The 20,882-nt window shown below is 53.0% G+C and overlaps 2 protein-coding genes across 7 annotated transcripts in view; one reads left to right on the top strand and one right to left on the bottom strand.

The window, feature by feature from the left end:
• POLE (DNA polymerase epsilon, catalytic subunit) overlaps positions 1 to 12,358 on the bottom strand; it is a 34,262-nt gene extending 21,904 nt beyond the window's left edge. For all 3 annotated transcript variants that reach the window (XM_085076308.1, XM_085076310.1, XM_085076309.1), the window contains exons 1-18: positions 12,048 to 12,358; positions 11,485 to 11,565; positions 11,361 to 11,405; positions 11,130 to 11,222; positions 10,456 to 10,610; positions 8,645 to 8,786; positions 8,263 to 8,343; positions 7,906 to 8,013; positions 7,391 to 7,501; positions 7,046 to 7,131; positions 6,238 to 6,357; positions 5,097 to 5,229; positions 3,920 to 4,033; positions 2,909 to 3,121; positions 2,085 to 2,192; positions 1,275 to 1,403; positions 358 to 460; positions 116 to 262 (exon numbers count right to left, since the gene is read on the bottom strand). In XM_085076308.1, the coding sequence (XP_084932434.1) occupies positions 116 to 262; positions 358 to 460; positions 1,275 to 1,403; positions 2,085 to 2,192; positions 2,909 to 3,121; positions 3,920 to 4,033; positions 5,097 to 5,229; positions 6,238 to 6,357; positions 7,046 to 7,131; positions 7,391 to 7,501; positions 7,906 to 8,013; positions 8,263 to 8,343; positions 8,645 to 8,786; positions 10,456 to 10,610; positions 11,130 to 11,222; positions 11,361 to 11,405; positions 11,485 to 11,565; positions 12,048 to 12,278 (2,200 nt within the window). In that variant the 5' untranslated portion in view covers positions 12,279 to 12,358. The remainder of the gene's footprint in view (positions 1 to 115; positions 263 to 357; positions 461 to 1,274; positions 1,404 to 2,084; positions 2,193 to 2,908; positions 3,122 to 3,919; positions 4,034 to 5,096; positions 5,230 to 6,237; positions 6,358 to 7,045; positions 7,132 to 7,390; positions 7,502 to 7,905; positions 8,014 to 8,262; positions 8,344 to 8,644; positions 8,787 to 10,455; positions 10,611 to 11,129; positions 11,223 to 11,360; positions 11,406 to 11,484; positions 11,566 to 12,047) is intronic.
• Positions 12,359 to 20,211: 7,853 nt separating this feature from the next.
• AIFM3 (AIF family member 3) overlaps positions 20,212 to 20,882 on the top strand; it is a 57,262-nt gene continuing 56,591 nt past the window's right edge. For all 4 annotated transcript variants that reach the window (XM_085076297.1, XM_085076296.1, XM_085076295.1 and 1 more), the window contains exon 1: positions 20,212 to 20,262. The gene's annotated coding sequence lies outside the window, so the exon portion shown is untranslated. The remainder of the gene's footprint in view (positions 20,263 to 20,882) is intronic.

Below are 20,882 nucleotides of genomic sequence, written 5' to 3'. Positions count from 1 at the left end.
TGACCTCACCCCACAGCCCCACAGCCCCCTAGCAGGGGTCACTACTACTGAACACTGCTCACTGTCCAGGTTGCAAAACAGTGCCAGGATCATGACCCCGATTCGTTTTTTTTACCTGCCAGGCGCTTTTTCTCATACTTGGCCTGTTCTTCCCGGGAGAGCTCGTGGAAGGCACGAGGTGGTCCATCAGGGAATAAGGGAGGGAACTTCTCTGACTCCAGCTGCTGCTGGATGCGGTGATACTCACTGCGGCTGGCAGGCACTGCAGAAGAGGGCAGTGATCAGCCTCCCAGGAGAAAAAGCAGGAATTGGGCTCCATCTCTGTGGGCTGGACTGCATGGTCCTGCTTGTACTTACTGAACTCTCCTCTCCACTGCCATGTCATTCGGCGCTGGCAGTTGGCACCTGGTTTGTTGAAGTCACAGGCAGCACATGTGGCCTCATCCACCATGGCTGAGGGCTGGATGCAGTAACAGACATGGGCGTTAGAGGGGATAGGTCCTCAAATGACAATTCATGCCACAACAGGTGCTGAGTGGCAGGAGAGCCACAGGTGTGAACATCAGAGATGGTACTCAGAGAGTTCCCCTTTCCAGAGCCTTTCAGGAACACAAGCCTCTCAAAACAACAGCTGGGTTTTCGTGAAGAGTTCTAGCTAAAGCTGTAGCTGAGTCTCTGAAGACCTGGCCAACCAGAGAAGAGCAATAGAACTGGGGAAGGGGCTGGAGCACAAGTCTAATGAGGAGCAGCTGAGGGAGCTGGGGGGTTCAGCCTGGAGGACACGAAGCTCAGGAAGGACATTCCTTCTCCTACAACTCCCTGACAGGAGCATGGAGCCAGGTGAGGGTCAGGCTCTGTTCCCAGGGAACAAGTGAGCAAACAGCCTCAAGGTGTGCCAGAAGATGTTTAGGTTGGGTATTAGGGAAAAAACCTTCACTGGAAGGGTGGTCAGACAGTGGCACAGGCTGCCCAGTGTGGCATCCTTCTGAAATGATTTAAAAGCTATGTGGATATGCCAGCTGGGGACAGGGGTTAGTGATGGCTTTGGCTGTGCTAGCAGAGTGGTTAGACTCAATGGTCTGAGAGGGCTTTTCCAACCAAAACAATTCTGTGATTCCACAATTCTATGGCAGCTTGACCAAATTTCACACCCAGCCGTATCTGCCTCCCCTGCCCTGAGCAGAAAGTTCAGCTCTTGCTGTTAAGGGGATCCAGAGGGACCATCAAGGTCATCTGGAAGTCAGATTAGGAGAGACAGGGTTGATGTTACCCACCTGCAACCTGTTGGTCAGAATGATGTTGGGGTACATGGCCCCCACATCCAGATGATAGATAAGGGGACACTCAATTCTGTTGGGAACATCCTTCAGGGAGTTCAGTTTGACTCTGATTTCATCACAAACCTGTGGTGAGATAAAGAGAAGTGAAACTAGAGCAGGAAGGAGTTAATGAGTCAAATACTTGTTGGATTAGGTTCTTCTTCACAGGGACACCTGCCACAGGCTCTGGGGACGGATCTAAAGGACCAAAGGAAAAAATCAGGGACTCCTCGACCACTGGTGCTTTATGTTTTGGTTTGGACCTCCAGGGTGCGCTTTTCTGTAGGGATACCTGGCAAGTGGGAGCAGCTGCTTCCTAAGTATGACTTGATCGAGGACCTCTCCAGTGCAAATGGGTTAATGGAGACAAAGGCAAAGACCAGAGGTCCCCAGTCAGGTGCTGCCCTCCAAGAAACTCCAGACTTGGATTTGGAGAGAGGAAGCCTGCACTTTTGTAGCTGGTAAGAAGTGGGGAAGAAGAGCAACAAGAATAGTTGGGCTATCTGAGGGGTCTGCCTTCACCCTAAATTCCTTCCTTCTAAGTTCTCTCAGAGCTTTGCTCCTGGTTGAACCTGCAAAGGGAAAAGCAGCAGCTGCATCCCTCAGATGTGGCAGGGACCCTGATCCCCAGACTGGGCTGCAGGACACAGCCTGCAGCTGAGCTTCTTAGTCTCTCTTTGCAGAGCATAAGCCAAACCCAAACAAGCATTTTAGAGCTGCAGCCACAGTTTCCTGTGCAGCTCAGCCATGCTGCAGGTGCTGTACCTCCTGGAAGTTGGTGACTTGATCCAAGGGCAGACCCTCCTCCTCCTCGATGGCGTGCCGCAGGGTCTTCTCCACATGCTGCACCAGGAAGTCAAAAGCAGCAGGATTCTACAGGGATGTGGAGATGGCCATTTGGCAGCTGTACCTGCCTGCAGGCTGGCAGCCCCTTCGCCCCTGTCCCTGCTTGGCTTGGGGACCTCTAAGCGGTAAGGGACATGTTGAGGCACTGGGGGAGGTGATGGAGCTAGCAGCTTGACCCAGAAACAGGTAAAAGACCCTCAGGAAGGTTCAGAAGAAGCTCATTTTAGGAGAGAGGACAGGACCCCAAGAGACAGAGACATAACTTCCAAGAAACACTGGATGAAAAACAAGCCCAAAACCCCACTTCACCACCATCCCCTGCTGTCAACAAGCTCTGGCGTGCTTCCAGTTGACACTTGTTCTCCCAGTGAAGCACAGATGGCCACTTAGAGGCCTCCTCCCATCCTGTCCCAGCCCAGCTTCAGGCAGCAAGGGTCTCCTGGAGGTTGCCAAGCATTGAATTAGGCTGTTGAGGCCAGTGGTGAAATCACTGTCCCTGGAGGTGTTCAGAAGACATGTAGATGTGGCACTTAAGGACATGGTTTAGCGGTGGCCTTGGCAGTGCTGGGTTAACAGCTGGGACTCAGCAACATTAAAGGGCTTTTCCAGCCTTACTGATTCCGTGACTCTAGGTGCTGCCCAAGCCCAGCAGGGACCCACTGGAGATGTCAACACGAGTGGAAGGGCTATCCCTCCCCACGACACTGCTCCATGAGGACAGAGGCTGGCTGCTGGCCCATTACCATTTTGAAGCGGCAGGGAATGTCACTGCGGAAGACCCCAGATTCCAGTGCTTCCACGTGGCCTCCCACATAGGTCTCAGAGTCCAGCACATGTCCATCTTCTGTAAGTTTGTTGAACTCCTGCTCCTGCTTGTTGGGGAAGATGATGTTGGCATGATAAGCCTGAACCATCAGCAGTGCCTCACACAGTGTCCCAGATCCTTTTCTTAACACCTGCACAAGAGAAACCAAAGCTGGTTTTAAATTAAAAAAGAGTAGATTTGGTTATTAGGAGGAAATTCTTCCCTGTGAGGATGGTGAGGCACTGGACTGGCAGAGGTTTCCCAGAGAAGCTGTGGCTGCCCCATCCCTGAAGTGTTTCAGGCCAACTTGGATGGTGCTTGGAGCAACCTGGTCTAGTGGAAGTTGTCCCTGTCCTTGACAGGAGGGTGGATGAGATTATCTTTAGGATCCTTTCCAACCCAAACCAGTCTGTGATGCAACAGAGATGCTGTACCAGAACATGCAAGACTGGACTGTCACACAGTGAGTTGGACAGCTTCATCTGGTGATACGTTTGCAACACCACTCCACCGTCAAGTGCCTTTGTCAGCAAAACCAATAGGTTTTGGGTGTTCAGGTGGGAACAGACTGACATCTTCCCCATGCTTAGCACTGACAGCTTCCCAACCATCCTCCCTACAGCTGACAACAGCCATCAGGAGGAGACCCAACTTTGCACGGCCATAACTGCAAGTGAACTTGGCTGAGCACAGAGCATCAGCCATACTTTCTTGGTCCAGCCCTGCACTGCCAAATCTCAGGTGGCATCTTTTTATAGAAACCTGTCTCCAAATACCCAATGGCTGTAGGAGAAAGGAGTAGCCTTTAAATCCACCCTCCCTTCATGCGTGCTGCACATGCAAAGTCTCCAGGCAGTGGGAATCAGATCTGTGGCCAGAGCATCCCTGCAATGCAGGAGATCTGGCACTTCACCCAGCAAACAGACCATAATTTTGGAAAAGCACTCACCTCATCAGGCTCCATGGGAATGATGGTACACAAGGCGAAAATGAAGGGATGCACGTACTTCATATACATGTAGTAAGTAGCAACGGCATCAGACACTGAGTAGGTGGCCAGAGTCTGTCAGGGAACAAGAGAAGCAAATTAATCCCAATCCCATGTGACAGAGTGGCTTAGTGACAATGATCTTTCATTGCTTCCTGCTGGACATTCTCATGCCAACAGGAAGAAGGGAAAGGTGTATTTCTCTATTGCCTATGTTGTAAAGAGTAATGTGTTTGCTTCTGAAGCCATCCTGCTTTAGCTCTAATCAAACAGCAACACGTCAACTCTGACAGAAAAGGAACAGGGAAGATGAGCTGAAGGCACAGAATCCACCCAGTTTGAGTGGCAGGAAGCTGCTCAGCAGATCTGCTGGAAAATGGTTAGCAGAACAAGGCCATATTGGCGAGGTGTGTGTGCAGAATAAGACACAGCATGCACAAACCAGCTATTGTTCTAAACTCTGAAGATGCTATTGTTCCTAACTCTAAGATGCTATTGTTCATAACTTTGAGATGTTCTTCCCAGGAGATAGAAAGGAAAAGAGAGCTAGAATTGTATCCATTGTAGAGGAAATAAGCAAAGTAGAGAAAGAATCACACAGTCAGTAATTCAGTTTATGCTGGCAAAACTTTAGCTGATTCAAGTGAAACCTGCCTAGAGAGCGCAGCAAATCAGAAAGCTAAGATAGATGTGCGCATAGACCAAACAGCCAATCATATATGCCAGTCTGTTGCGTGAATCTGTACCTGTTTTCTAATAAACAGAATAACACCATTATCTCCGTGAGACTGTGTGTTATTTCCCAGCAACCTCTCCGACACAGAAGCTCCTGCCTGTGACACCTGGTGCACAACCCTTTCCTGTCCCCCCAGAAGGTCTCAGTTCTTCATGGTGTTTCTGATTTCAGTGGTGTTTTTCACCCCACACTGATATAAATAAATACAGAGAATGCACAGTGCAATGCCAGGGCCAGAACCACTTCAGAGGAATCCTGCTCCTTCTCCCTGTGAAGCTCTAAGGCACTGGAAGTTTGGGAAGACAGACTCAGTTAATATCTCAAAATCCACTTTAATTTGAGATTCAGTCATAGTGCAGCTGCTCTAGGCTTGTTTTCCCATAGAGCACAGGAAGGGAATACCTGAGGCTCCTCCGTGGCCATCCGGCACATCTCCTCAGGGTCCAGCTCCACTGGATCATAACCCAGTTTTGCTTTAGCTGCTGCCTTCAGGTTGTGACTTCCCACTGGGAGGTAACTGTCTCTCTTCACCCACCTGGACAAAATCAGAAAAATATCAGTTTGTGCAGAGAAACCAGCCCTGACCTTCAAAATAGGGTCAGGATTGTGAAGGGAATCTTGACTGCCATGGGGACCTCTCACCAAGTACAGCCCAGCATCCAAGAACAGTGGGGTACAAGGCCGTCCAACTTTAGCTAGCCCAACCAGAACAAACCCCACTGTCAATCCCACCACCACACTGCTCGTAATTTCCACCTTCCAGCTCCCTCAGCGGCTTTAAGGTAAACATTTCACTACTGGAGAAGACCCCACCAGAGCTGCAAGGACATCCAGCTGTGCTCCAGAGCCCAGTCTGCTCCAGGGGGGAAAACCCACACAAAATCCCAAAGTTCTCTCTCTCCCATTTGTCCTTTCCTCTTCCAGCTGTCTCAGGAGGCTGGTAGGTGAGCCTATAGTCCCTTTCCCCGCTCCAATGGCTAAATCTTTGTCGCTGTTGAGCCGCTAGCAGAGAAAAAGACCCAGGTTCTCAGTGTGACAAGAAAGAGAGGATTTATTATTTTGACTTCAATATATATAGACTTTTCAGAGGTCACCCAGGTTGGTCAGTCAGAAACCTCCCCCTAGGCCTGATTGGCCAGGCCTGAACTGTCCAAATCTTGAGACACTGTTTCAAAAAACATCCAAACTTTATCTTTGTTTATAAAACACAGGAGGATGGTCTCACGGGAAAGACCTGTGCTAGCCACAAATCTTAGCCTACTCCCTTTCTCTGTCATGCCAAATCAGCAATCAAAAACCCAAGGCTGCAGGGCAAGAGCCAGCCCTGGGAGCCCTTCAGGGGAAGACTTGGTAGCTCCTGTGCAATGCAGCATGCCAAGAAGGAGACAACACAGAAACGGATTATCACACAACTGACGAAGGTGTGACACACAAAGCTTCAAACAGACAGAATGAGAATAGTATTCAAATACAACTGTAGGTATTTTATCTAAACTGAAGAGATAAAGACACAGCTATGTGGTAGAGGGGCAGCATTCGGTACCTCAGACAGTCCATGTGGATGCACTGGGATGCCTTGTACTCTCCCTGGCTGTCCTTCTGAAACCCAATTTCCTGATACATATTAATTCCATGAGCTGCTGCTCTTGCTTCCACAAAGGGCCTAGGGAAAGAGGTAGTGTGAAAGAGGAGTAGAACAGCCATTTTCCTGCATCTCCAACAATGGTTCCACAACCACTTTGTTAAGAACTGCCTTAAGAATTTTTCTTTTGATTTATCTGTGTATCTGGTCACAGTGAAAACTTCCTGCAGGACAAGTGGATGCATCATTCCTGGAAGTGTTCAAGGCCAGGTGGGACTTGCAATAACCTGGTCTAGTGGAAGGTGTCTCTGGTCATAGCAGCTGGCTGGAACAAGATGACTTTTAAGGTCTCTTCCATCCCCAACCATTTTGCTGTTCAAGAGGCAAACCTGCTTGCTTGTATCCTGAATCTGGAGGTGGAGATGTGTGGTCCCTCTCCTCCTGCTTCCCAAGGCTTGTCTTTGCACCTCTCCCAATATCTTCCAGGTCTCTTTTGACCCTCTCCCTGCGCTCCCAAGGCTGGGCTTATTCATATGCTGAGATTCCCATATTGCCAAGGGTTTAAAAACAGCTCAGGCAAGTGTATGGGACCCTTCACAAAGTCCTATTGTCAAGGCAATGACCACAGGATTTGGTGAGGTGCAAGATATGGCCACTCTGCATGTATCCCACACTGTCTGAGCTATGGAAGGACGTTGAAAATGGAACCTGACCCTGCCCTCTAGCTCAGGTGACACCTCGCCAGCTTAGTTGTCATCCCTGATCTTACCAGTCAAAGAAGTCTCCGTTGTATGTGACAATGATGGTGGGTTTGGTCTCCCGGACATGTTCAAACCACCGCTGGATTAAATGAGCCTGGGATGAAACAGAAAAGATGTATTTTAAGGAACTTCATCCCCTCCACAGACAGGTGGTGGATACCACACAGTTTGTTTCACCCTTTCCCTTTCCTCTGCACCTAGTCCAAACCTGACCTCTCTTACCCTTATTCCCAAGACATGAAAGCACAAGCAGCCCTGCCAGACTTACCGTGTCTTCCCCAAGGAGGCAATCCACAGGGAATGAGCCAATAAAAGCATCAGGCAGGTAAAAATGCAGAGCAGAACTGACTTACCTCATCTGGTTCGTTAAAGACACAAAATGGACCCTCATACTCTGGCTTAGGAGTGAACTCAAAGTCTTCAATGTCCTCTGAGACAATCTCCCTGTTTGTGATCAGGTAGCCCTGAGGAGGTGACAAGGAGGCAGTGAGGAGGACTGGGGTCACACGCAACTCAAAAATGCTGTCCAAACAATGGGATGCTTTCCTCTTGAAAGCCAGAGCTTCTGTCAAGGGGGGACAACTCTCTGGGAGTTATCCATTGAAGCATCATTGACCATCGGAAAAGAAGGCCATGGAGAGACAGCATGAGACATCAGTGTTGTCTCTCCCACAGAGAAGCACCAGCAACCTGGGCTGGGCTCCACGAAACTCGGTATCTTGTGTGTCACCCAGTTAATGCTATTCTCACAGCAACACATCATGCAGCTGGCAGCATTGCAAGCCTGGAGCCAGCAGGATTAGAGAATGCTGGGCTGCTTCCCGGCTTTGCTGCCCAAGTCTGGAGGAAACCACGCTGGTATGCTTACCTGCCCATCAATCATGTAGGAGATCATCATGATCTGGTCTGTCTCTGCATCAGGAAACTTCAAAGGGAGCTTGGTTGTTTCAATATCAAAGGCAAGAACAACAGGATCCTGGACAGGACCAAATTCATTAGAAAATGTTCCAGAGCTGACTTGAAGTTAAAAGGTGGTTCCCATAAAAGCCAGTGCTGCAGCAAGTGAACCACAACCTCCCTGTTAATCATTTTAGTGCTTTATCAAGCCAAAAATCACCACCACCATTCCCGCTGCCACCCCAGTATTACTGGCAGTGTGTCAGAAACCAGTCCCTTGGGGCGGACACATCTGCACAGAGGACACACCTGCCCACTAAGTGCTCACCGGCCGCTCCACGAGGTCGTCTCGGCGGGTGATTTCAGGGGGGTAGGTGTTGCCCCGGTATCGCACATTGTACCAGTGAGCCTGTGGAAAGACCAGGGCAGGCAGTGCCTTATGGCAGGGCTACATTCCCATGTCCTTCTGTCTAGCTGCTAGGGATGGAACTGTGGCAATCACAGGCAGCCCAGAAGAAAGGCTCAAACTATGGCCATGCATCAATTAGTTAGCTTTCTTGTGTGCCACTAAGGAGAAGCCCAGCAGAACAGAACTGAGCTCTAGATGTGAACTCATTTTCACCAATACTTTTGTAAAGGTGTTGGAGAGAAAGAACTTTTCTGAGCTTCAGGACTGTGACTGTGGGAAAACAAAGCTCTTTTCTACCTACCACATGGATCTTCAGGTCAATGGAAAGGCGAACATGGTAGGGCACATCATACTCCCGCATATCCACAATATTGTCCATCTGGTTGGCAATTTTTTTGGAGGCTCCTTCCTCATCTGTGCTTAGACTGCCCCCACTCAGAGCACTGCAAGAGCAGAGGGAAGCAGCTGCCTTACCCACGTGTCCATCTCCCAGGGATGTCCACTGGCACTGGTGACACTGGCAGCAGGAGTCAGGGTGTGTTGGTTTTGCTTGCCCTGGTCTTTGGTAATGGGGGGGCCACAAAGATGGCTTCTGTGAGAAGCTGTTAGAAGCCCATGTCCATCCCATGTCCAATCACTGATGGCTCTGCAGATGGACATGCAGCTGGCCAGGGCTGGGCCAATTAGAGATGGTGGTAACACCTCTGTGGTAACATTTAAGAACATCAGAACAAAAACATGCACAGTTTTTCCTAACTAGAGAAGAGGAGGTGAGAATATGTGAGGAAAACAACATGGAGACACCAAGGTCAGTGGAGGAGTGGGAGGAGGTGCTCCAGGTGCTGGAGCCAAGAATCCTCTGCAGGCCATGGTGAAGCAGTTGTCCCCCTGCAGCCCATGGGGGTCCACAGGGGATGCAGAGATCCACTCGCAGCCTGTGGGGAGGTGCCCATGCTGGAGTGGGTGGATGCCTGGAGGAGGCTGTGTTCCAGTGGGAGACCTGGTGGAGAGAGGGGGCCCTGCCTCCAGGCTTGGAGGACTGCACCTTGTGGACAAGTGACCCACGTTGCAGCCATTCTGGGAGGACTGTCTGCCTGTGGGATGACTCAACTTGCAGCAGGTGTATGTGGACTGCCACTTGTGAGATTTGGACCATGCTGGAGAAGTTCATGGAGAACTGTCTCCCATAGGAGGGACCCCACAACACAGCAGGGGAAAGCCTTCTCTCCCTGAGTGGCGGAAGAAGATTTCAGTGATGAACTGACCAAAACCCATCCCCCACCCCAGCCCTGTTCCCTTTGCTGTCAGCGGGAAGGAGGGAGGGGTTGGGGGAAGAAAGGGTGTCTTTAAGGGCTTCTTTTACTTCTCATTATCCTCCTCTGTCTCTCACTTCGTAACTTTAAGTTGAACCTGTTTGGCCCTTGGAGTGTTTCCTCCTGGTCCTTATCTCAACTCATGACCACTTTGTTATTTTTTTATTTTCTCTCGTCTGCCTAGCTGTGGCACAGGAGAGTGAGGGAGTGGCTGTTGTGGGTGCTTGGCATTTGGCCAAGGTCAAACTGTGACACAGAGACAGGAGAGAAATAGAAATTGCTGGATTTTTTTCTGTCTTGATCACAACTAGAAGGTTGCCCATTGCCTCTCAGGATCCTTTCACAGGGAACAGGCAAACTATTTGACCGGCAGCCAGAAATACCACATCCCATCCCATCCCATCCCATCCCATCCCATCAGCCCTGGGGCCTCCTGGTGTGCAGCACAGAGTTGAAAGAACCACCCTGGAGATGGGTGACAGAGAGGCATAGCTGCGGTCAGACCCAGGCAACACCTTTGAGGACAGCTTGGAAATAATCAAGAGAGTCTAATCATTAAATGGTTGGTGAGGCACTGGCACAGATTGCCCAGAGAACCTGTGGTTGCCCCATCCCTGCAAGTGTTCAAGGCCAGGCTGAACAGGCTTGGAATAACCTGATCTAGAGGAAGGTGTCCATGCTCATCACAGGTAGGTCGGACTAGATGCCCTTTACAGGTCCCTTCCAACCCAAATCATTCCATGGTTCTATGGATTATTAAAATGAGAGACCAACTGAATCCCCTATGGGGAACTCCCACCTTGACAGCATGGCTGTGTAGACATCACTCGCCTGGTCCCGCTCCCTGTTTTTCCTCACAGCAGGAGAGATCTCCTTCCGCACCTTCACCAAGTCCTCCACCGTGTTGAAGGACAGCTTGATGTAGTTCCTCTTCAGGCCCACCAAGTGGTTTGGCTGCAAAGCAGCAGGAGAACGGTAGCTCAGGGATGAGCACCAGAAGAGAGGGGTGGAAGGCCAACAAGGCTGATGTAGCAAAAAGAGGTACTGATGGGTGGGACAGTAAAGCATGAAGGAGAGATTCTGGTGAGTGTGCCAAGAGCACAAGAGCAGCACAGCAAGAGCCCAGCCAGCCCTGCTGCTCGTACAGGCACCCACAAGTGGGATTTAACCAGGGAAAAAGAGGAAGAATGGGTTAAGCAGGAACAGCATGCCACTCCTGTAGTGTCCTTCTTTCTCCAAACACTTTACTTCCAGAAATTAATGCCCTGAACACATTGCCTGAAACAGCTGGTATGTTCAAGCAGAGGAATGTAATTACTGCTGATAAGCAACTAGCCATAATAAACACATTTCTGAGATGCCACAGCAGCACCAGGAGACTTAAGTCAAGCATGCTGCTTTCTCTCCCTGCTCATCCCTTCCTACATCACTAGAGCTCCAAGGTCTAAAAAAACTCCACAGAGAGATACAGACCAGGTCCAAATCCTCTTTGGGGACAGTTTCCAGCTTTGCAATCTTCCCTTGGAACTTCCTGGAGAGGAAGGAGGACACTTCCCGCTCGCAGCCCTGTCAAGAGACCCTGGGGCTGAGAAGTGCGTCTCTGTTCTTGGCAGGAGACCATCCCAAGGCAGGCTGCCCAGGAGGTCCTGAGCTCAGCAAGATGCTGTCTCCTTCCCTATGGAGCTCAGCCCTGCCCCTCCTCACCTTCTGGGTGGCGATGTAGAAATAGGGCTTGTAGGGTAGGGCCACCTAAGAAAGGAGAAGACAGATGATGGTGACAGGTTCCCTTCTAGGGCACCATACCCACTTGGTTCCCCCCAGTACCCACCTTGAAGCGGCTCCCATCCTCTTGGATGAAGTAGTAGTCCACTGCGCTCACTGACCGCCGGTCCTCATCCAGCACCTCCGTCTGCCCATGGGCACCAGGATTCAACAAGGTCCCTCCATGAGATTCCCCCGGGACCCCACTATGGGACCCGTTCCCAGCGGGGCTTACCGGAGGTCTCCGAGTGGGAGTTCCCCCACGGTAGAGCCAGGGAACCATGGGAGGCCCAGTTGGGACATTGGACTTCCTTTCCCGAGTAGGGACGGGGTCTGTCTGTGGGAACCTCCTCTCTCGGGTCTCCTCAGGGGACTTCCTCCCTCACACCCTATTTGGGGTACCTTCGTGGGACACTCCCCCCCCCCCTATCCCGGGCTGTATCCGGGGGCCTCCCCATAGCACCCCTGTGCCCCAGCCCTACAGGCGATAACTCCATGCGACTACCATCCCTGGTACAGCTGGGGTGTCTCTGTGGGAAACCCCTGCCCAGGCCCTATCGGGGGTCTCCCCACGGGACCCCTCCGTGCCCTATCTGTTGCCTGCTCGCCCCTCGCCGCGCCGGCCCGTACCGGGTGCATGTTGATGAGCCAGCCCGTCCGCTCGCCAGGCTCCGCGGGCCGCTCGAAGCCGAACAGCGCGTCCAGTCGGTCCGTGCGCTGCACCCGCTCCAGGCGCTTTAGCGCAGACAGCGCAGGGGCTTCGTCACGGCCGGACCCCATGCCGTCCGCCGACTCCCGGGGCTCGCCCGGCCGCCGCCCCCGACGAGCTGCCTCGAGCTCGGCGCCGTCCCGCAGCCCCATTCCAGCCGGCCCGGGCCGCAACTCAGCGGCGCCGCGAGAGGAATTTCCCGCGCTGAGCCCGGTTCCCGCGAGAGCGAACCCTGCGCCCTGCCCCACGGCGAGAGCACCAATCAGAACGCAGCCCCGCCTTCGCGCGGGCACATCCATCCAATGGCGGGCAGAGCTCTCGCTGTCCATGCGCATCCCGGCGCGCTTCCTGCAGGCCCAGGAGCCTACTCGCCGGCCCGGGTGGAGCGGCTGCTTCGGGGCTGTAGCGGCCCTGGCAGCTGCGGGTTTGTCCCAGACCAGCGGTAGGGTGAGCGGCCCAGCAGAACCCCAGCCCGGCCGCCGGAGCCGCGGAGTCGGGTCCTGCCCAGGCCCAGGATGTGGCTGCTGCTTTCCCTTTTGTGAATTCAGGCAGCAGCGAAGGTGAGCACAGGGCCCAGAGACACAGACACATGTCCCAGAGACACACACGTGGACGCAGACACAGGACACCCAGGTCTCACAGGCACTGGACACACAGACGGCCACCTGCAAGGTGCTGCTGTCATCAACACCCTGCATAGGACCCACATCACACCCCAGCACCCATTCCCACTCCCCCTTCCCTGTCTGGGGTCTCCCCGGTTCACACATTCAGCAGCGGCAAAGCCCAGGCTGATCCTTCTGGAACGGCCAACCCCAGTGGGTTTCTGGATAGCCCGTGGATTAGCACATACCCTTCACTGCCTCCCTTGTCACCTGGTGGTCAGCTCTGTGTTCCCATCTACCTCGTTTTAATAATGCATCTGAGTTGCTCTGAAGATCCTCAGCCCTTCCAGGAGCAGAGACACACTCACAGTCTGTTTCCACAGTATCGTGATTTAGGAATGAAATTTGCCAATTTAGCGTTCCCATTGAAACACTCCAAACTGTGCACCTCTCTGTGGGTGGCTGGAGAGGAGGATTGGAGGCACAAAAGGTAAAAATCACAGGCTGAGATAAGAATAATTTACAGGAAACAGCAATGAAATAAGAAACAGTAACAGAAACAGTATTTATAACGAGTACAAGATGGGAATGATTCACACGTGAGTGATCACCATGTGAAGCCTGACATCAGTCGCTTCACATTACACTACTGGAAGGGACTCCTTCCCAATCTTGCTCATGATACAAGGTGGTACAGGGTCCTGGCTACTGCAAATGCCCCTCCTGGCAACTGCAAAAATTAACCGTCTCCTGGCTGGAGCCAGGACATCCAGCAGTGTGCTCTCAGGAATGTGTTTCAGGGAAGGAATAAATAAAACGTAATTCCTGAGGCAGAGGCCTCATTTCAACCCACAAATCCACAAAGAGGTGAGGACCACGTCACCCCTTTCCAGAAGATGCTTTGAGATTCCCAAAGTTGGCATCTCCACTTAGGAAAGTCTGAATTACAGCTGTGCTTGACCCAAAAAATATCTTTGTAGATCCTGGCTACCAGAGCAGACTGTCCTGCTGTGACTGGCATGTCCAGCAGCAGGAGATTTGGATCAGTGATGGCATTCAAATGGTCTAAAAAGGAACTGAATTTATGGATGTGAAGAATGGGATTATAAAATATCCTGCTAGATTTCTTCTGAATGTGCAGCAGCTACTATTGAGTCAGATGTTCCCTGAAGATGCAGGGACCTGTGTCTCTGCTATTTTTTGTAGCTCCCTCACCTGGCTCCTGTGGGATCAGGTTGCTTGTTTGCTCCTTCAGTGAATTTTGTTAATTTGGGGTAAATTGGCAGGAGGGAAATGAGGGAAAGGTTTGATGTTGGGTTCACATCAACATCTGCAGTCTGCTGTGGCTTGTGCATGATAACAGGCTTTTGCAGGCAGCCTCTGGAGTAGCAGAGGCTCTGTCAGGCAAGAAGACAGGTCTGATGCATCAGCACTGGATTGCTGGTTGTCCACTGCTGGCATCTGAGTCAGCCAAGCAGAGCAGGACTGAGACCAGACAGTTCAGAGGGTTTATTGCTGCTCTGCAAACAGCAAATTGCTGTGGATTTTGTATTGACATGGCAGGATTTGGGTGCTGGTAAACCTGACTGCCTTTCAGTAGCAGAAGAAATCATGGAATCACAGAATGGTTTGGGTTGGAAGGGTCTTTTAAAGGTCATCTAGTCCACACCCTGCCATGGGCAGGGACACCTTCCATTAGACCAGGTTGTTTCAAGTCCCATCCAACCCAGCCTTGGACACTTCCAGAAATGGGGCAGCCACAGCTTCTCTGGGCACCATGTGCCAAGGCCTCTGTCTTGCCTATTTCACAGTCACCTGGCATCAGGTAGGGGTGAAGAGGTGAAGTGGATTTGCACCACCAGGGAGCTCATAGGGAATGAATTTAAGGTTGAACATAACCTTCTCCAAAGCACCCTGAGCAGTGAGCAGTGAGAAGGTGGATTCTCCAAGACAACAAAGCACGCTGTCAGTCGGGGCAGTCTCTCCAGAGTCATCTTCCCAGATTTCAAGTGGTCAGTGGAATACGGGCTGGTGTTTATCTTCTGCAAGATAAACAGGCAACAAGGTTCTTATAAGTTGTCCTGGCACCCCATCAGGCAGCCCCTTCTCTTTGAGGCTTTAGTGGCAAACAGGGGACATGTCCACACACAATGAGATGTTCTGCTTTGGGGTGTGTGTCCTGGGCTTTGGGGTTCAGAGAGTATTTCAGACCTTTGGCAGCCTTCCTGAGGGCTCAGGAACTGGCAGATCTGAAGGTGGCAACATGGGATCATGAAAATTGCCAGACTCTACCATGCAGTGTCCTGTGTGCCCAAATCACACACCACACACTGGGATGCTGGTGGGTACTGTGTGAGTCTTGTTGGTGATCACATCCCGAGATGACATCCCTAGGGATGACTGGGTGGGAGAGCTCTGCTGATGACCAGTCACCAGGGTTATCTCTGGAGCACACTTAGCAATTAACCTAGCAGGCTAATATAATCAGATATAATAGAATAGGCCAGCTCTGGGCTCTTGCATCCCACCCCAGAGTGGTTCAGGTGGTGGGTGGGCACAGCTGGCCAGCTCCCGTCCTGGAGGAGCAGAGCAGGGCGAGCCATTGCCATCCACAGCTGCCAGAGGTGCAGAGGGCTGGAAACTTTCCCAGGGAGCCCAGGCCTGACCTCCTGGGCTGTGGTAGTGCCTGGAGGTCACCATGGTAGCTGGGAGGAGTGTGGGGGCAAGGAGAGGCTGGTGGTGTGGAGCTGGAACTTGGGAAGTGAGAGAAGGATGAAGGATACTAAAGAAAAGCAGAGGAACTTAAGGGAGAGCAGGGGACCTTGCAGGGAAGGTCCCTGCTTTGGGAAGGTCCCAAGAGCTTTGGCCCTGCCTGGAGAGAAGTCTCCATGGAGCCGGAGAGGTCTTTGGCAGGTGACAGGCTGAGGGATGGTGAACTGGGACTCCCAGGTCCCCATGGCTGCTGTACATGCGAGGTGGATGAAGTGGGGGAGATGTACCATCTGCACGACCACGGGCTGCACTTCCAAGTGGAAGAGGGATCTGGTGGACACCTGGTCAGCCTTGGTCAGGTGCCTGTTTCAGATGTATCTGTAGGTGATGGTCCCTGCTGACTTCTTCCCTGCTGCCTTCCCTGAGGCCTGTGATGGAGCACTGGAGGTTGTCTGCACCAGGGAGGTGGCTCTGCATGTGGGAGGGATCACTGGCTTCTGGAAGGCGCTCCTGTTTGGACTGACAGCTCTTACCAAGTGAGGTACCTCAGAAAGTGTTAGGTTATCTCCAGAAAATATCCTTCTGGAAGATCCTGCGACACGTGTGGCCAGTTTGGGTCTAAATGGGGTGTTTTGCACTGGGTGCTGCTTGCAGGGGTGTTCTGGGATTTACAGGAAAGCACTACACATCTTGGCATGGAAGATCAGAGCCTTGCAAGCATCACTGTCATCAGTGAAAAGATCATTGACTGGCACTTCCTCTACCCTGGGATCTAAAACAAGCACTGGCCATGCCTGAGGCTCACAATTTCTTCAATACAGATCTCTGTGTGTGGGCATATAATCCACTTGGGCCAATGCCACTAGAGGGGAGGCATTAGTTCAAACCTGCATCCACTGGGCAGGAGAGGTAAGGGGTGGCCACGCAGAGCAGTTCCTGGAGCTCCAAGCTGTGTTTCACCCACTGATTTTAAGGTTATATTTTGTAATTGGAAGTTCCAGAAGGGAAGTTTCTGTTTCCCAAGAGAGAAAAGGTTCTTGGCTGCTCACTTTTTTTCAGTAAAGCCTGGGCAGATCCCCCTCTGCCTGGGTGTAGCAGCAGGGACGAAAGTGACCACAGGCAGCTGAAATATTTAGTGAGAACAAATTAGGGATGCAAGCAAGTGGAATTTGCCTTCCCAGGAACTTAAAAACTGGTGCAATGTGTGCGGAGTTAGTGCAGTGAAAGCAACCAGACTTTTCTGGAGGAAGAACTGCAGTGAATAACAGGTTCTTAAGGCACACCTGAACCTCCAGGTGGCAGTCAGAATCAGTCCCAAGTTCCCTGCTCTGCTTGTGGATGTGACAGTGCCTTGCCAGGACATGCAAAGCCCTGACCTGCTGGAGGCAGGAGGAGAGGTCTGAGAACATGAGCAGTATCCCCAGCACCAAGTGTGATGCTGGACCTGCTCCTTGCTCCTTCAGCATGGAACCAGGCTGGTGTGGGTGCTGAGCCTGCCTGTCCCACCACCAGTGTCTGTCCCTCTCCTGGGATTAAGGGCAGCTCCTTCCACCTGATGTGGTGCTGCCGTGGCAATGTGTAGCGCTGGACTGCCATCCACAGGGCTGGCCATGACCCATGTGCTGCAGCCCTGCCTTCCCCCAGCCCTGCAGTGCTCATTGCTCAGGCACCCCAGCCTCAGCTGAGACCTCCCTTCCATGCTCCAGAGGAGCATCTGTCAGAGGTTTGTGAGGGCTGGTCACCAGCTTCTCAGTCTGTGTCTGGAACAACAGGAAGACAATGTCCTTTATGCCTTGTATTTGTGAGAAGAAGCCATACTCCAGCAATCTTCACCCAGCCTTCCTGATCCATTAGCTGCCCCAGTCCTGTCGGGTACCCACTGTATATTCCTGCATGAGCTGTGACTTCCACATCCTCTCCCATGACCCTGCAGCTCCAGCAGCCCCACTCACCAGGCTGTCAGTGAGGACCAGGGCACGACCTGACCTGGTGATTCCTTATCTTCTCACACCTCCCTGGAGCGCACACAGCCACAGCTGCCTGGCTCCTTCCCTCCTGCCTGTGCTCCTGGCCAGGGTTCCTCTCCAGGAGCCACCCTGATCTACACTCACTCACCCTCCTCACCTCTGGACAATCCTTCATAAACCTCCCCCAGCCCACCTTGCACTTAAATGTTGGTATACTGCACAAAAAGCAGCTGGAGGTGATTTCTTAGTGCCTGGAGCTCCTGCACGGAGACACTGGCACTGAGGACATTCTGGTCTGCAAAGTCCTGATAAAAGCGCAGAACTGTCCGGGGCTGTCAGCTGTGGGCTGCTGCTGTGCCATGGCATCTGTCCCAGCCATTCCAGAAGATCCAAGGCTCTGGCTCTGTCACTTCCCAAGGAACTGAAAGCACTGGGTGACATCAGCGCTGATCCACTGTCAAGGTGCCTTTATGTCCCAGCTGAGTGCTCCTTCTCCTACCCATGGCCCTGCCTGCACCTGCTCCCTCCCCTGGCTGCTCCATTTGCACAGCCTCTCTCCCTTATTACCTTCACTTTCCGCTTTTCCCCGCCTGACTCCTCTTCCAGGACTTCCTTCCCAGGGGAAGGCAGGGCAGGGCTGTGCATGCAAGGACAGAAGTTTTTTTTCTGCAAGGAAACAGAGAAGTGGAGGCTTGAATCCAGCCTGGAAAGCAGGTCTGGGGATGTTGGAGGCTCCATCACTGGGTTATGAGGTCACCTCAGTACCTGCCCTTCACCCTGTTCCCTGCATCTCCCTGGCCTCCCAGCATGTGCCTGGGCTGGACAGTCTCTTCCTGCCCCAGGCTGCATAGGAGACCACCCATCCCTGCTGCAGTGGCATGACAGGGTGTTAGTTTTGCGGTGGTGGGAGGTGAAGGGCTGCAGCTTGTCATCTCTCTGAGACCTGCAGAGAAGACAGAGAGCTGAGGGTTTGCAGCACAGTGGGCAGCTGCCTGGCACTGCTGGCACGGCCCTGTAAGCCCCACAGTGATGCACCACTGTCCCACTTGGCGCAGACCCACAAGCTGGATCCCACGTCACCCATTTTCCCCGCCGGCAGTGTGGCTGAGCATCCCGCCAAGCACCATGGGGTGGCGGGGTCAGCTCAGGAGCTGGGCAGGACCTACTGGTGACATTTCAGTGACCAACACTGCAGTGCAGGCAGTGCTCCGTGTGGGAGTGGTGTCAGGATGATGGAGCCGGTGCCGGGAGCTCAAGAAAAAGCGATGGAGGCACACACTACCCAGCAGCTCCGTGAGGTTTCTGGGGAAGGTGGACCCCCAGCCGTCCATCCCTCTGGGCTCCTGCCCAGTCACCCCACTGCAGGCATAGCTGTTCCTGGGGCAGTGCAGCCCCACAGTGCTGCTGGTGTCTCATTGTCCCATCCCTGGAGTGGTGTGCTGGGACCTGCAAGGTGCAGCGAAACAGCCCCAAATTTTGTCCACTTGTGCTGCCAACTAAGCATAGAATCACAGACTGGTTTGGGTTGGAAGGGATTTTTAAAGATCATCTAATCCACCCCCTGTTATGGACAGGGACACCTTCCACTATCCCAGGTTGCTCCAAGCCCCATCCAGCCTGGCCTTGGACACTTCCAGGGATCCAGGGACAGCCACAGCTGCTCTGAGCAACCTGTTCCAGGGCCTCACCACCCTCACAGGGAAGAATTTCTTTCCAATATCCAATTGAAATCTACCTTCCTTCAGCTTAAAGCATGGCCACCCATGGCTTGTGAGAGAGCTTACTGTCGGGATAATTCCTTGCGAAGCCATTTACTGTCTCCTTCCAAGGCTCAATCCTTGCTGTTTGCTTGCCAGCTGCATAAGAGCAGTTTTTCACACCACAGGTCAAAAGTCCTGCATGCCAGGTAAGGAAATGGAGGTGATGAGTCTGCTAGGGATCCCCACTGCCAGCAATACCACATCCCATGGGATGAGCTCTGCACCATGCCCCAGGCAGGCACAGCACGACATGCAGGATGCTTCTCAGCTGCCTGCGACACTGGACATGGGATCATTTCTCCTGCAGTAAAATTGAGGCAGCTTCATAAAGACCCACAGTCCGTCTCCCAAGGCTGCGGAGGCATGGGTTCTCTGGAACTTCTATGCTGGAACGCTTCATCCGTGGATAGTTTTTCTTAAACAGCATCAAGAACTGTAGATGAACAGCCCTGTTAAGCCTTCCCATTTGGAGCAGGGAACTGAAGCTGGATATTAAAGAGCAGTGATCTGCCTGAAAAGCCTCAGGGAGTTGTATGATTGGGGTGTAAGACAGCAGCGACCCGAGACAAACTATCCGGGGGAGAAAAAACCTTCCTCTGTACCCAGGGTGGTCTCAAAAAGTCATTGACTGAAAATAAAGAACAGCTTCGGGACATGTGAGAGGAAAAGGCGCGGAGAGAGGTTGACACTACCAGACAGCATGAGGGGGACGGAAAGTTTTCTGGGGAGAACAGAAACGTGCCAGGCGGGAGGAAGCGGAGGGTAGCGCAGATCCCTGTCTTCCAAGGGGGAACAGAGACGTGAATCTAGAAGGAAAATGTAAAGCAAGTGACCTGGGAAAGGCCGGGTTGGGGTATTTCAGGCGGGCAGAAATAGCCCCGGCAGCCGCGGCCCCGCGGAACCAAGCAGAGCCAACTGCCCTGGAGTGCCCGCGGCCCTCGCGCAACCCGCACCACGCGTGTACCGCGAGCGGGCAGGGCCGGCGCGGACCCGCCGCTCCTCTCCCCGCGGCGGGGGCGTGTCCCACACTCCGCCCCGCCCCGGGACCAGCCGCGGTCCGCCAGCCGCGCCGGCACCGCCGCTGCTGCCCAGGTAAGTGCGGGGGGCGGCGGGGACCCGTCCCGAGGAGGACGTGAAGGGAGGGAAGCTCCCGGTGCAAGGCCGCTGCCCAGGATCGCACCGCACCTCAGGCGGGGGACAGCGGTCGGTGGGGGCTGCCGCTGCCCCCAGGAGCGGGGACACCGGGGGTATCGGGAGTACCGGGGCGCGCGGCGGGCCCCGGGGCTCCTCTGCAGCCGGAGCTGTCGGCGGGGCCGGTGTCGGAGCCGGGGCCGACCGGTGCGAGAGGGCCGTGTGTCTCCGCATCTCTCCTGAGATGCAGCAACTGCCCAGGAAATGAAAGCGGCGTGAAAATGGGTCGCGGGGAAAAGCCGCATCTCTCCTGAAAGGGGTTTAGGTCCCTGTGCGATGTCCTCCTGCCAGCGTAATCTCCAAGTTTGTTTGTCCCTGTTTTGGGGGACCATGATCTCGCCTGGGCAGGGGTAAATGTCTAGCTGAAGAAAGGTAGATAAGATTAAATACTAGGAAGAAATTCTCCCCTGGTGAGTGGTGAGGCAGTGACAGAGGATGCCCAGAGAACCTGTGGCTGCTCCATCCCTGGAAGCGTCCAAGGCCAGGCTGGACAGGGCTTGGAGCAACCTGGGATAGTGGAA

The sequence above is a fragment of the Lichenostomus cassidix genome, chromosome 15, assembly GCF_008360975.1.
Source record: "Lichenostomus cassidix isolate B80296 chromosome 15, HeHo_3.0, whole genome shotgun sequence".
In the NCBI taxonomy this organism is placed as follows: Eukaryota; Metazoa; Chordata; class Aves; order Passeriformes; family Meliphagidae; genus Lichenostomus; species Lichenostomus cassidix.
Note: the sequence above shows the minus strand (reverse complement) of the source record. Positions and strands in the feature narration are given on the sequence as shown.